Source organism: Peromyscus eremicus, unplaced genomic scaffold (genome assembly GCF_949786415.1).
Source record: "Peromyscus eremicus unplaced genomic scaffold, PerEre_H2_v1 PerEre#2#unplaced_120, whole genome shotgun sequence".
In the NCBI taxonomy this organism is placed as follows: domain Eukaryota; kingdom Metazoa; phylum Chordata; class Mammalia; order Rodentia; family Cricetidae; genus Peromyscus; species Peromyscus eremicus.
The window spans coordinates 302992-318628 of NW_026734359.1; the positions used below are offsets into that span (position 1 = coordinate 302992).

The window sequence follows — 15637 nt, forward strand, 5'->3', positions numbered from 1 at the left end:
TCAGGTGTTCCCCTTCTTGAGTTTATTCCTCCTGTAAGGAGAGAAAAGGAACTTGCAGGCATAAAGTCTGACTTGTGTGAATGGAATTATTTTCTGCTTCCCTGATGCCTGCAAAACATTCAGTTTGGAGCTCTGAATGGTGGTGACTTTAGAAGATATCCAGGTTATGAGAAGATCCTATGACTTGAACTGAAGTCTGTCTAAGGCTAAGGCAATCAGGCATCTACAAAGAGCTGTGGCATTTTGAAGAATTTTTAAGGATGGACCTTTGGGTGTGAAAGCCCAAGGTTCAAATGCCAGAGCAATGCTTGAGGTGTACCTGAGGACAAGCTGGCATGGACTGTACTCAATAGTCACTCAGCTGTGGGAGTGAGATACCTCCACATGCTGGAAACCATGGTGGTTGCTTATAACTCCAGTTGCAAGGGCTCTGATTCCATCTTCTGGTCTCTGCAGGTACTGCACACAGACACAAGCAGGTAAATACTCCTATACATAAAACACAGCTTAAAAAATGAAATTCTTGCTGGAAAGTGGTGACGCACACCTTTAATCCCAGTACTTGGGAGGCAGAGGAAGGCAGATCTCTGTGAGTTCAAGGCCAGCATGGTCTACAGAGTGAGTTCTAGGACAGACAGGGCTACACAGAGAAACATTATTTAAAAACTAAAAAAAAAAAAGAAATTAAAAGCCAGGTTCTGGTAGTGCAGGCCTTTAATCACAGCACCCAAGAGGCAAAGGCAGGTGAATCTCTAAGTACAAGGCAAGCCTGGTATACAGAGTGAGTTACAGGAGGGCCACTGGAGCTATAGAAAAAACAAAAAAAATGAAATTCTGCATAGAAATGTCTTAGCCTTGAGATAGTCAGCAGTCATGGCTTAGTTAAAATGAACTTGTTCTGGTCCTTCATAGAAGCATTTGTGGTTTTCTGAGCCAGCTTAATTGTAGGCAAAAGAATCCTTATTCTCAGGTTAGAATAGCTCAGAATAACTGTTCATTTGAGACCACCATTCATAGTATGAATAGGTGACTTTCCCATGCCTGTTTTTGTATTTCTATTCTATGTCCTTTCTCTGAGAATTGTGGCATTGATACATTCTTTAAATGTATCTTTTAGGTTATATATTATGATCTATTTCTCTTTTAAATCATGCACCAAGATATATTTATGTTTAGATAATACTGTATGATCTAAAAGATAATTATACTCTATAAATCTTCATCTGCCTAAGTGGCTAAACTTGCATTCTCCTGTCCCTATTTAAATTGTTCAATGTGCTACTTCACACAAGACTTAAGAGAAACTTAAGGATGACAGCCCATGTAGCATGCAAAATCTGTGCCAGACTAGCTTCTCTTTTGACATTAACCACCACTTGATGCCTGTTGTTATTTAAGGTATTTTTGTTCATTAAACTTTTAGGTGTGTGGAATAATTTATCCCTGGGGAAGCATATTCTCTAAGAGCAGTACCTCCATCCTTGTAAATAAAATTTCTGAGACAAACTTTCTTATGTTGGATCAGATAGCCATGAGCAAAATCTATTTCATTGTGTTGTCCTTGTGATTAAACCACCTACAATTTTAGACTGAAGAACTCATCTACCAATGAGATTTTAAATTAAAAATTTGGGTTATGTAGTCAACTGTCCATTTGAGTAACAGGAAAGAGACTTTTGTTTGCCTGGATACTAGAATAGTAAGAATAATTTATTGTGTACACTGCTGGGGAAAACAGGGTAGGCAAACAGCTGCAGAAGTCACCACTATGAAATAGGACCTGATTGTGGCAGGATCAGTGATTTTGTAATTCCCCAGCATGTATTTATCCATGTCATGTGAGTGAAGGCAGGCTAGATTTTGGGTGTACAATTTTGGAAGGTTAGCTTGAGCCCATGAATATTGAATTTTGAACAAAGAACTCTCCTTTGCATATGCAGATATTTTCTATCCTGCTTGTCATGGTTATTTCCATTAGCTGTAGCTGTGTGTGCCAGGTCACAGGTCTTAGCAGCTAACTTTGCACATAGGGGCGTGGTGATATGATATCTTATTAATACCATTCCCTCTACCAGAGAATGATGTTCTCTTTTTGAAAGTCAGTAGAGCCATGTGTTTTTTCAATTCTGTTTATTTTTTTAAAAAGACAATTATTTGTTTCACTGTTAAAATTTGATTTTGTTTAAATTCATCTCTGCTCTAATCTCTTATTTTCTTCTATTCCTCATTTTTCACGTCATTAAGAATTTGTTTCCACTTTTTCCAAGTGCAGTTGATTATTTATTTCTGTTTAGAGCAATGTCTCCTGTTCCTTTGGCTTGCCTCATACTATGCAGTTGAGAATTGCTTTGAACATCTAATTCTACTTTGCTGCCCAGTGTGGGAAAGAAAGTTCTGCAAACTGCTTCAAAACTGGACCTAAACTGGTCATTGTGAAGTAAAAATAAACCAGTAAATGAGTGTCCTCCAACTTCTCTTGATTGCATTCCAAACTTCCATATGAAGAGGGACCTGTGTAAGAATTGAGTTCACTGACCAACTTTAAAGCAGGAGTACTCTCATTACAGAAAGGGATGGGCAAGAAGGAACATGAAAGCTCTGTTCCTTTGACTGTAGCTCACATTAGAAATAAGTAGTGAGGTGATCAATTTTATGTATTTTAGATGATTATTAATTGTTCTGACTGGCCATTTGCATTCACAGAACAGGAAATCAAGAATGTGGATAAAGAACTGAACTTATCACAAATCCAAACAACAGTAGTTACACTAGTTTGACCAAAATAGAACTGGAGAAAATGGTGTAGCTCTGCCTAAAAGAACTATTATTTTATAGGTTTAACATGAACAACCTGAGAGAAAACGTGTGACTAAACATGTGGTGTGCTCTAACACAAATCCCTAGTCTCTGAAGGATAAGGCCATGTAGCCTGTTTCAATTTTTTAAAATAATTTTTGGGGATTATATTACCTCATTTGCATTGTTGCTTTTCTACCTCTAAGCCTTTCCATAGACACTTCATTGTTTTTTTAATTCATGGTCTCCTTTAACAGCAGTTACTGTTTTATGTGACTTAAGTTTGGCTGCAGGATTTCTGAGCTATGAAGGAAATGGTAGGCTGCACTGGCCAGTGACTGTGTAATAAAACACATACCTCTTGGAAGAGGAACAGAAAGTGCTCTGAGATACTGGAATAGTTTCTACTAAAATACATATTTCCCAGAGTAGAGTACTGTCTGCCCCTAGGGTGGAATCCAGAGCAGTGAAGCCCTGTGCTGCCTTAGTCATTTGATCTCTGCTTACCTAGTAGAGAAGCTACTACTGTCCTGAGGCCCTGTTAGAGACAAGCTATTGAGCAACTTTGGGCAAGCTTAGCAATCAGGAGCACCAGTGGGAGGTAGAGTATGAGTTTTTTTAAGGGTTCTCCTCTATTTCAGACACAGGGAACCATGAGGTAGACGTTAAGCAATGACATGGTTAGTGGGGATTCATTGCCTTCCATGGAGGAGGAGCAGGATGGCTGAGCTGTCAGATCTGCTGGGAGTTGAATGGATCATATGACAGACTGCTTCTGTCAGAGAAGCAAAAAAGGAAAGGAAACTCTCACCATGAGGCAGTCTCAAAATAATGGAGAGTTGGCTGAATGAGAGTTTTCCTAGCATGTGTTCGTCCTATATTCAACTTTATCAGGAAAAGGTCAAAACAAAAATTTAGGCCAGTGAGATCCCTCAGTGTGTGGGTAAAGGTGCTTGCCACCAAGCCTCACAGCCAAGGGTGAGAACTAATTCCATAAGTTGTCCTGTGACAGCTTTATGGATATGTTGGCTTGAACTCTGCCCCAAATGAAATAAAAATGTCATGTCTAAAAATGTCACCAAAAAACTCAGTATTTGCATAATCAATGCTAATAAAAATGTTTTAGTCAGGTGATGGTGGCACATGACTTTAATCCCAGCTCAGGAGGCAGAGGCAGACAGATCTCTGAGTTCAAGGCCTGATATACATCGCAATTTGCAGGACAGTCAGAGCTACATAGATCTACTTTGTCTTGAAAAAAACCACACTGAACCAAAAAAAGAACAAATAAATAAACAAAAATACACATTTCAAAAGTACATTCTTAACAATTTCAGAGTGAAAATGCCATCTTTTGAAATCAGATATTGCATGGAATTTACACACCAACCCCACAGTTCCCCAGAGCTTTCTACAGTGTGAGCAGCAGGAAATATTAGATAGAAGGATTTCAAAGGTGGAGATGAACAGATAGAAAATAAAGGATAGACTTGAGAGGGCCTGGAACCTATTCTAACAAGCCCTGACTGTCTCTGCCCCAGGGTATGTATAGAGATGCCAAGGGGTGGAGCAAAATACCTCCCCCCAGCTCAGCCAAGTGCAGACCATCTCAGAAGCCTGTGCTCAGTCCATGGTCCTATTAATCCTCTCTATGTGGACCTACTGGGTAAAGCCATGAGGAACCTGAAAACAGGCTCCCACAGGTCCCTCTTTCATATATATATATATATATATATATATATATATATATATATATATATATACTTGTTATTAAGAGTTCACAGCACTCTCCATAGCTGTTACACCTCCCAGTGTGGGAATAGAGGATGATAAAGATGGCATTTTCATTTTTGGATTAGGTCCAATTGACTCCAGCATTCTTAGCTGCATCAAACCCTTTCTAAACTAAAAACTCTTAATGCAATTGCAAACATAAAGAATCCCTTACCTTCATCATTACCCTTAATATTAATATTAATATAAATAAATATTGCTATCCACTGTTACATTTCTCTCAATCTTACAACTCAAAGCAAACTCTTAACAGAATCACTTGAATTAACACATATGGTGCTATATATAGTTAACAATTTTTTCAGTCTTAGAACTTTAACTCTTAATAGAATCATTTAAATTTTCTTTCTAACAGAACATAGGAAAAACTTCTGATGTTTTTATGTCAAATTTAAATATTTCCTTAACTTCACAAAACCAGCGTACATTAATGTCAATAGGTTAACATAATTTCTGCAAACATACATTCAACCTTAATTCACTCATAACTCTTCCTTTTCTTTATAATTTTTAAACACAATCTCAAACCTAGTTAGAAATCCCAAACTGTGAAAATCCTTTCAAACTCATATTTAAAAGCAATGTTCACAATCTAACCATTAACACTTGGAAAACTTTTAGCAAAACATCCAAAAGTAGTTTCTTAATAAAACTCTGTACACTTTAAAGTAATCTCAATTGCATTTCTTACTAACAAAACATGACATTAATCCATCTAAATAATACATTTTTAAAATTGAATAGACTAAGGAATATTACTTCTTTGGTTCTTGATAATTTGTAAGCAAAATCTCAAGCCTATTTGGAAAACCCAAACTTTTCCATTTAAACAGTTCCATTTGTTACACAAAACCAGTTCCATAAGTGATTCCATTTTTACATGTGTTCCATAAAACAATTTAATTTTTAACACAGAACAATTCACGGATCTCCTGCATATATGCATACACAAAACTGCATCTTGAGTCTAGGTAGAAACAATAAATTTCTTCATTTAAACAGTTTCATTTTTAACACAAATAATTCCAGAAGTTTGTAGGTAATCACTATAAGTAAATTAAAAATCATCCCATTGCAATCAAATCACTATTGTTCATTTCATTAAGTCCCCAAATTCAAATAAATTCTGGTACTAGCCTTCCAAATATGAAGAAATCCATAACAAAACCCTTTTTGTAGTTTTCTCATTTTTTTTTAAGTTCAAAAAGCTAAAAAAAAAAAAAGTAAATTCTGGTATCAGACTTTCATTTCCAAATATGAAGAGACACTTAATGACCAAACCTATTAGCAGTTAACAATTTTAGTTGCAATAAGCATCTCTGCAACTTTCATTCTCAAGCCAGAGACCTTTTTGGTTATAGTAACATTTTAAACTGCACTGTTTTGGATGTTAGCTCAGGTTTTTCTGTGTTGAATTGATTTTCCATAGATCTCAGCTGTGGATGCCTTGTGCTGGTTCTGGTGTCCACCATTCTCAGCTTTTTAGTGGTTTCTGGAGCTTTTGAAACCACTTAGACTGCCTGCTTTGCAGTCTGCCAGGACACTAACTTCTGTATCTCAGGGTTTTTTAAACCATATGCATTAAGCACAGACTCACACTTAACATATATACTTTTTTTACAAATTCACATATAACATACCTTGCAAGCATTTAGACTCACATTCAATATTTACACTTTTTTACAAACTCACATACAGCATTAGAATCTACTTATTTGTACCTAAGGAAACTATAAGACTACTTTAGCAAATATACTTCTTATTTACTTCTTATAGTCATCTTTTACAACTAGCATCTTTACTTATTTACTTCTTATATTCTTAAATAAACTTACATTTACAACTAGCATCTTTACTTCTTGCAAGCTTATTACTACATGACTTATGACTACCTTAGATACTTCTTGCAAGCTTGTGTTCTTAAAGAAACTCTATAGATCTATTTTCCAAACATATTCATAAGAATTATTAAGCAAACTCTACAGGGCTTCCACGAGCATATATCTAACTTAGCAAACACCTAAAAATTTCTGAACACTTTGAAGAGATTTAACATTTTCTAACAAGACAGAATAATTTTCTATTTCTTACTCTTTTTTTTTTTTTTGTTTTTCGAGACAAGGTTTTTCTGTGTAGCTTTGCGCCTTTCCTGGAACTCACTTGGTAGCCCAGGCTGGCCTCGAACTCACAGAGATCTGCCTGGCTCTGCCTCCCAAGTGCTGGGATTAAAGGCGTGCACCACCACTGCCCGGCTATTTCTTACTCTTAATTATTATCACTATCTCTATTAGAAAGACACTCTTAACTAGACAGGAAGTACACAAATCATTTCTAAAGTTCAGAGCTTATAGACAGCTTTGATATTCTGAAAGTTTTTGATAGATTGAATTGGGTGTAATTTTTTTTTGTTTTGTTTTTCGAGACAGGGTTTCTCTGTGTAGCTTTGTGCCTTTCCTTGAACTCACTTGGTAGCCCAGGCTGGCCTCGAACTCATAGAGATCCTCCTGGCTCTGCCTCCCAAGTGCTGGGATCAAAGGCGTGCGCCACCACCGCCTGACTTGGGTGTAATTTTTTAATAGCTCTCTTAACTCTGGTATTTAGTGAGTGTTGCTAAATTGTACTTTGTGCATTTCAGATCTTTTACAAAAACTCTAATAAGAGCTATCACCATTTACAGCAAACCCAAAAAGAAAGAAAAGAGAAACTTTGTAAGGATCATCCAGTTTCAATAGACAATTTTCCAATGGAGAAGATAATTGTCTAAATTGGAGTCGGGTTCCAGACCTGCAGCTTTCAGCAGGTCTGAAAACATTGCTGAAACTTAGTTACAATTGTCTCAAATTCCTCAGCAGTCTGGAGGCCTCTTTATACTCTTAATAATCCCAGACTGCAAAATGGAACCTTAATATCATGAAATTGATTTAGTTGCTTTTCATACTTAAAGTCTAATACAGTTTTCCTCCTTAATTTTTAAGCTGTATTTGCCTTGAGTTCTTTAACAATGCTGATGTTTCTGATAGATTTTTATTAGTCCAGTATTTTCACCAAAACTGCTACTATTCAAAAGAGTCAAGAACATAGGTGTTCTTCCATGAAACATCCTTCATTAGCTTACTCAGAGAAAAAGCATTTTCAGAAATTAGTATTTTCACTTCATTAGCTTTAACCCCTGATGTTGTGATATTTAGCATTGATTTCTTATGAGGAACTTTCAGGTGTGAAGCAACTCCATTTTTTTTTAATTTTTATTTTGCAATACAATTCAGTTCTACATATCACCAACAGATTCCCTTGTTCTCCCCCCTCCCGCCCCCCCCTCACCTTCCCCCCAGCCCGCCCCCCATTCCAATCTCCTCCAGGGCAAAGTCTTCCCCACAGACTGAGATCAACCTGGTGGACTCAGTCCAGGTAGGTCCAGTCCCCTCCTCCCAGGCTGAGCCAAGGGACCCTGCATAGGCCCCAGGTTTCAAACAGCTGACTCATGCAATGAGCACAGGACCCGGTGCCACTGCCTGGATGCCTCCCAAACAGATCAGGCCAATCAACTGTCTCACCCACTCGGAGGGCCTGATCCAGTTGGTGACCCCTCAGCCATTGGTTCATATTTCATGTGTTTCCGTTTGTTTGGCTATTTGTCTCTGTGCTTTATCCGACCTTGGTCTCAACAATTCTCGCTCATATAAACCCTCCTCATTCTCGCTAATTGGACTCCCAGAGATCCACCTGGGGCCTAGTCATGGATCTCTGCATCCAGATCCCTCAGTAGTTGGATGAGTTGAGGTTTCTAGCACGACAATTAGGGTGTTTGGCCATCCCATCACCAGAGTAGGTCAAATGGCTGAAAGACATTTAAGGAATTGCTCAACATCCCTAATCATCAGGGAAATGCAAATCAAAACAACTCTGAGATACCACCTTATGCCTGTCAGAATGGCTAAGATCAAAAACACTGAAGACATCTTATGCTGGAGAGGATGTGGAGCTAGGGGAACTCTCCTCCACTGCTGGTGTGAATGCAAGCTTGTACAACCACTTTGGAAATCAATATGGCGATTTCTTAGAAAATTGGGAATCCATCTCCCCCAAGATCCAGCTATAGCACTCTTGGGCATATACCCAAGGAATGCTCAACCACACCACAAGAGCACTTGTTCAGCTATGTTCCTATCAGCATTGTTTGTAATAGCCAGAACATGGAAACAACCTAGATGCCCTTCAACTGAAGAATGGATAAACAAAATGTGGTACATATACACAATGGAATACTACTCAGCAGAGAAATACAATGACATCATGAGGTTTGCAGACAAATGGATGGATCTAGAAAAAACCATCCTGAGTGAGGTATCCCAGACTCAGAAAGACAAACATGGTATGTACTTACTCATAACAGGATACTAGATGTGGAACAAGGATGACCGGACTGCTACTCACATCACCAGGGAGGCTACCTGGAAAACAGGACCCCAAGAAAGACACAGAGATCGCCCAATGACAGAGAAATGGAATGAGATCTACATGAACAGCCTGGACATGAGTGGGGGTAGTGAAGGGCGAGGGTCGAGGGAAAGAGAGCTTGGGTGAGTGGGAGATTCCAGCTGGATCAACAACAGAGAGGGAGAACAAGGAATAGGGGACCATGGTAAATGAAGACCACATGAGAATAGGAAGAAACAAAGTGCTAGAGAGGCCCACAGAAATCCACAAAGATACCCCCACAACAGACTGCTGGCAATGGTCGAGAGGCAACTCCATTTTTTAAGACAGATTTCCTGAAGTTTTTTTTCCATCTCTTAAGCAGTCATTTCTTTTTGAATGCCTGTTTCCTTGTCTCCCTATTAGATTTGCAAAGAAATCACTCATTTTGTTTGTTCAAAAGGGAAAGAATTGTTTAATTTCCCATAAGTTTCTTCATACATAAAACAAAGTTTGGTGTATAAACTACTTTCTCTTGCTTTAAGGATTTGAAAGTGGCTTGTTTGCTCTTGTAGGTAGCTTTTTGCAATCTTCTACATGTCGGCTTTTTGTCATCCAACTACTGTAAAAACTTTGCACAGCTATTAGGGTAAATAAGGCATTTTCTCAAGGAGCCGGTAAAGCCAAAAAGCAGCATAGCTCCAAGTTTTGTATTCTTACAGTCTTTCCTTGGACCTACATTCAAGAAACTCTAGACAATTTTCATCCTTCTTATTCTTTTTGTTTGTTTGTTTGTTTGTTTTTTCGGTTTTTCTGTGTAGCTTTGCGCCTTTCCTGAATCTCGATCTGTTGACCAGGCTGACCTCGAACTCATAAAGATCCGCCTGCCTCTGCCTCCCTAGTGCTGGGATTAAAGGCGTTGGCCACCACTGCCCAGCCTTTCTTATTCTTTTAAAAGCTGTATTTTAAGTTTACTATGAATCTCTTTTCAAGCTGAAAAGTTTTTCCAATGTTGCATCTTTAGCGGAAAAACTACCTTTCCTAAAATGCATTCCTCATTCGATTACTGTTATGAACTAGCTTATGGACTCCACTTCCCACACTTCTTTTCAGGTCTAAAAGTCAACTTTTGGTTCTCTTTTACCACACTTGCTCTCAAAGTTTTTGCCCATGAGATTTCAACCAAGCTTTTTGCATTTTTAATTATGGGATATTTGAAGATTTCCATTCTCTCCTCAGCTTGCTTTAACAGGTGCCTCTCCATCAGACATGAGCCCCGCATTAGAACCACATCTGCATCCTTAGCTTGCACTGAGGCAGGCATTTCTTTTCCCAACTTCCCTCAGAGCTTGTGTTTGCCTTAGCCAGTCAGTGAAAAACAGAAGCGTTAACAACAGAGCTTTTCCACAGCTCCTTCAGAGAGATTTTCTTCCATGGATCGATCTTTATCTCATTTTGCTTTTTCTTTCCCCCACAGATGCAGAGCTTCAGATATCTCAGGCTGTGGCTCTGTTCCTCTGCTAGCTGCCTCTGGAGGTAGGGGCTTTTTTTCTCCCCCTGAATCTGCCTCAAACTCAAACAGCTTTGTGGGGAGGAATCTGTCCCTTTTCCATTTTGTCAGAGAGACATTCTCCCTGACAGTTCCCAGTTTGGTCTCAGTTTATCCCCTCTGACATGGATCCTCTCCTTACCTTGTGCCATGTTATAGTCCCCATCAGGATGGTTGGAAGGAAAATAAGCATTGATGGTCACTGGATCAGTGGTGGGAGCTCCTATGGGACCTGGAACCAATTTCAGGGTAGTCTCCAGGATTCTATTCCTCGCCTCAGTGGTGAACAGAATGTTTAGAAGCTGACCACAATCATCATAAGTGGCCTGGTTGGGAAAAAAACAGTTTCTAAAAGATTAATTAAATCCTGGGGTTTTTGGAAAATGGGGCATTCTGTGTGGTGGCTACTGGTTGCAAATGGCCAATAATGATAGGGTTAGTTCCTGTCAGCATCCACAGGTCTGGTACATCTAAGTGGTAGGGCCACCGTTGTGTCTGGCTGCAGGGTGGCCCCTTTTTGGCTTTGGGTTGCTTAAGCTGGCCCCTGTAAAGGTGGTTCTGGTTGGGGATATGGATTACGTGGGGGATGGATGGGGTGAGATGGATTGAGCAGAGAAAGTAGGATGGAGGGAAAAGTTAGATTCCTCCCTTCTTCTTTAAATGACTTGGAGCTTTGGGTCACCTTCCTTGGGTCTCATGGGAAGCTGTTGTTATGAGAAATCAACTTTACATCCTTCCAATGAGCTAGGGTCAGGTCAAGTAGGGATGAAGGAGTATTTCCCATGGCTCAACCTGGTACATGTACAGATGAAGATGAACAGAAATGTGACACACAGCAGTTATCAACAAGACAGACAAAACAGAACAACTAGGGCCCACAGCAGAGTTCCACAGCAGCTGACAGATGGTCCAAGCAGACAGGCATCTGGAGATCATGCCTTGATTATGCCAAAGACTGTACAGATGGGGTGGAGACAAGTCAACAGAGTCTCCTGATCCCCAGAATTCTTGGATATACAGATGCGACCCTTGTGGGTCCCTGGCAAAGTATCCTCAGACTTGAGAACCCTTCCCAGACAAGGACAGGGGACATCTCTCAACTCATCCAGGTTTGCTGATACTGTGCAAACACTAAAGTGGAACTTCTCAGAAATGGACAGCTGCTGGCAGCAATCAGAAATCAAAAAGAGAAACAGAAAACAGAAACAACAAACAGGCAAGACGCACAGACAAACGCATCTGACCAGCTGGTATAAAGGTTCGGGATTCAGGGCCTCTGGAGAGTCTCTGGGGTTCCTCCCAAAATCCAGATGAGTCCCCAAATGTTGGGCCCTGGGCACAAGACCCCCGAAAAGACCATCAGAGACACAAACTCACCAAAATGCAAAAGCAAAATTTATTGGAGCAGTTCAAGCAGCGCATCAGGGACCTCATCAAGCGCCCTGATGCAGTAGAGGCTAGAGTAGGTGCCCACCCCTCTGCAAGCTCAGTTTTTAAAGGCAAAAATCACAAGTTTACATCAGTTAGGAGTGCTAGTATGGGTACAATATTGATTGTCTCAAGTTTTAGGGGCTTTTCAAAATATCTATGTTACCTTACTTTGCAGTTTTGATGGGATTTTTGTCAAACTTTGTAGACTATCTCTGGCATTGGGGCATTCTGTGGTTAATTGTTAACTGATAGTCCTACAAACATTTAACATTTTTAACAGTGAGGAAGGACCCATGTTCCATGATGCTTTCTAATGGGGATCAATTGCCCATTACATAAAATCAAAGAAAGGGGCACAAAGAAACAGGGTGGAATTTCTGCCCTGCCAAAAGTAATGTTTAAAGTAGAATTTCTATGAAAGACATACTGTGAGATATACTAAGATGAAGTATTTAAATGTGATACAACCTTCCAAATGGTATTTGTTAGTCATAGGTGGTGTGAAATTATCCTAACAGGAGTGTTTTGTTCCTTTTATTCTTCCATTTTATGACTAGATTCAGAGAGTCTATTCCATCATTTCTCTTTGCTAGCTACTGACTTTACAGTGAACCTGCAATGCCCTTCTGTTATGCTCACACCAGCTAAAGATCACTTCTCTCGGAGCTGATGCAATATTACCTCCTATGGTTATATAGTACATTTTTTGAACAAATGAACTAATAGAGAACTGACTGGCAAAGAATACTTATATTTAGGCAAATTTCAAAACAATCGAAAAGTTTCTACAAGGAAAATTTATGTGGTTGCAGTTGAAGTGTCTTCATTAATGATCAAAAGTATTAAACTAGGTGCTGGGATGCCACATTTAGGTGTTAGTAGATATAGCATTTGCAAGTGAATCCAAATGAAGCATTTTAACTGTTTAAAATAAACTTAAATGAGAATCTAATGATTCGTCTCACTGAAAATCTGTGAAATGTTGGGATTTTAGAATGAAACCTGGAAGCTAAAGGGAATACCTCATTGGAGACATTGGTGGTGCATCACTGGGCCTTGGCTATAGGCAAGTATATTACTTACCCAGGGTGAGAAATACTTTCACCTGGGACTACCCCTCAGAGTCCATCCACTATTTCAAATACATGTGTCAGTTATGTTTTATTTAACAATCTCAGGGAAATGGAATGTGAGGAAGGGTCAGTACAACTTTTTACAGCTGTGTTTAGACTAATTAAAATGTCTATGCACATTATAAAGCAAAGCACTGAAGCCACATACCCAGGCTGTACAGATTTCTATGATCTGCTGGAATAATGGACCCTCTCAATGCAGGGAAGGAGAAGCTAAGTTTTAATCTGTTGTAAACATTTATGTTTTTTGCATCCCTGCTGTGTCACAAGTCACTGATTTGGGACTTTTTTTAAAATTTCTTTTGGTTCTCTGAGTATGGAATCATGGAATGCAGGTACTGCTGCCTTTGCACATGGAAGAGTATCAGAAAGGTGAAACTTTAAGATAAATTTTATAACAAGATCCATAAAAAAGGGGAAGGACAGATGGCATGTTCTCAGGTAAATGTAGGCACAAGGATGGGACAGGTTGATGACATTACAAACATAAGTGCTTCATTTGCAGAGTTCTCAAACTTCACTATAGTTCCTTACTGTGGAAAACCATATTTTTGTGTTTTATTATATTTTAATATAAATTCTTTATTATAACTGTCATTTCTGTTCTACATCCTGCTTTCCACTCTTTTCCACCTTTTATTTTCCAATATGACTTACCTACATCAGCTTATGACCTAAAATATTTACAAATTTTCTGATATTAGAGGTGAATGTTGAAACTCAATTCCTATTGAGGACAACTTCAGACATTATACATCACTGGGAAAAGGTGCATATTTCATGAAGTGTTTAGATGTTGCAACTTTGATCTCATGAAAAGCTACAACATCCTTCCTCTTAATATATAACATTTAAAAAATGCAGATTGATTACTGAAAAAAAGTTCTTTAGTTAAATACTCTTTTCTGGGGAAAAAAAGGACTCAAACCATTGTAACAAAGAAAATTTTCATTTTTCACTCCAGAGTCTGTTGACATACAAGGACGTGGCCATCAATTTCTCTGAGGAAGAATGGGAATGCCTGGGCACATGTCAGAGGGATTTGTACAGAGAGGTCATGTTGGAGAACTACAGCAACCTGGTTTCTGTAGGTGAGAATAAATTCTTTCATGATGGCCCCGGACTTCCCTTCTGAAGCACAGCCCCACCGGGAAGGATCCCCTTCTCCAAGACCCCTGGCAGACCCTGCAGTCTCCACGCCCTGCCCCCACCCCCATCCACCTGAGCCCCAAGCCTCTTCCTGAGACTTAGAGGCCGGCTCCCAGCTTCCATCTGGCCCCGGACTTCCCTTCTGAAGCACAGACCCCTGGCAGACCCTGCAGTCTCCACGCCCTGCCCCCACGCCCATCTGCCTGAGCCCCAAGCCTCTTCCTGAGACTTAGAGGCCGGCTCCCAGCTTCCATCTGGCCCCGGACTTCCCTTCTGAAGCACAGCACAGCACAGCACAGAGAGCTCCCATCTGGACAAGACAGAAAGACTTCCTGAATCTGTCAGCTCTGTCTGAACCAAGTGTGCGGATAAGGCCAAGAACGAACCACAAGGAGATGGGCAGACGTCAAGGCAGAAACACATACAACAAAATGAATAGCAATACACCATCACCAGGCCCTAGCCCTCCTCCAACACCTAGACCTGAACATCAGAAATTGGAAGAAGCAGAAGAAAATAGCCTTATGAATGTCATCATGAAGAAGCTAGAGGCTCGTGTAGAGGAAAAGACAAAAAAATGTGAAGAACGCTGTAAACAACTAGAGGAAAGGGCAAACAAATTAGAAGAAATCAAAAAAGTCCTGGAAGAGAACAATAAAATACTGAAAGAAAATCAAGAAAAATCAATGAATCAAATGAAGGAAACAGTCCAAGACCTGAAAAGGGAAATAGAAAAAATGAAGAAGACACAAACAGAGGGAATGCTGGAAATAGAAAATCTGAGAAAACGATTGGGAACTTCAGATGCAAGTATAATCAACAGAATGCAAGAGATGGAAGAGAGAATCTCTAGCGTTGAAGATACAATAGAAGAAATAGATTCATCAGTCAAAGAAAACACTAAAGTCAACAAAGTCATGAACCAAAATGTCCAAGAAATTTGGGACACCATGAAAAGACCAAACCTACGAATAATAGGGGTAGAAGAAGGAGAAGAATACCAACTCAAGGGCACAGAAAATATATTCAACAAGATCATAGAAGAAAACTTTCCCAACTTAAAGAAGGAAATGCCTATGAAGATACAGGAAGCCTATAGAACACCAAACAGACTAGACCCCCAAAAAAAGTCCCCTCGCCACATAATAATTAGACAATTAAACGTACAGAATAAAGAAAGAATATTAAGAGCAGCAAAGGAAAAAGGCCAAGTGACATATAAAGGCAAACCTATCAGAATAACACCCAATTTCTCAATGGAGACTTTGAAAGCCAGAAGGTCCAGGACAGATGTAATGCAGACACTAAGAGACCATGGATGTCAGCCTAGACTAATATACCCAGCAAAACTTTCAATCAACATAGATGG

The 15637-nt window shown here is 39.5% G+C and overlaps 2 protein-coding genes across 3 annotated transcripts in view; one reads left to right on the plus strand and one right to left on the minus strand.

Moving 5' to 3' along the window:
• Positions 1 to 15637, minus strand: part of LOC131901605 (uncharacterized) — a 270045-nt gene that overhangs the window by 78468 nt on the left and 175940 nt on the right. The window lies entirely within an intron of this gene.
• The window catches only part of LOC131901608 (KRAB domain-containing protein 5-like), a 34662-nt gene that overhangs the window by 2183 nt on the left and 16842 nt on the right, over positions 1 to 15637 (plus strand). For both annotated transcript variants that reach the window (XM_059252714.1, XM_059252713.1), the window contains 2 exons: positions 12981 to 13560; positions 14084 to 14210. In XM_059252714.1, coding sequence (XP_059108697.1) covers positions 13546 to 13560; positions 14084 to 14210 — 142 coding nt within the window. In that variant the 5' untranslated portion in view covers positions 12981 to 13545. The remainder of the gene's footprint in view (positions 1 to 12980; positions 13561 to 14083; positions 14211 to 15637) is intronic.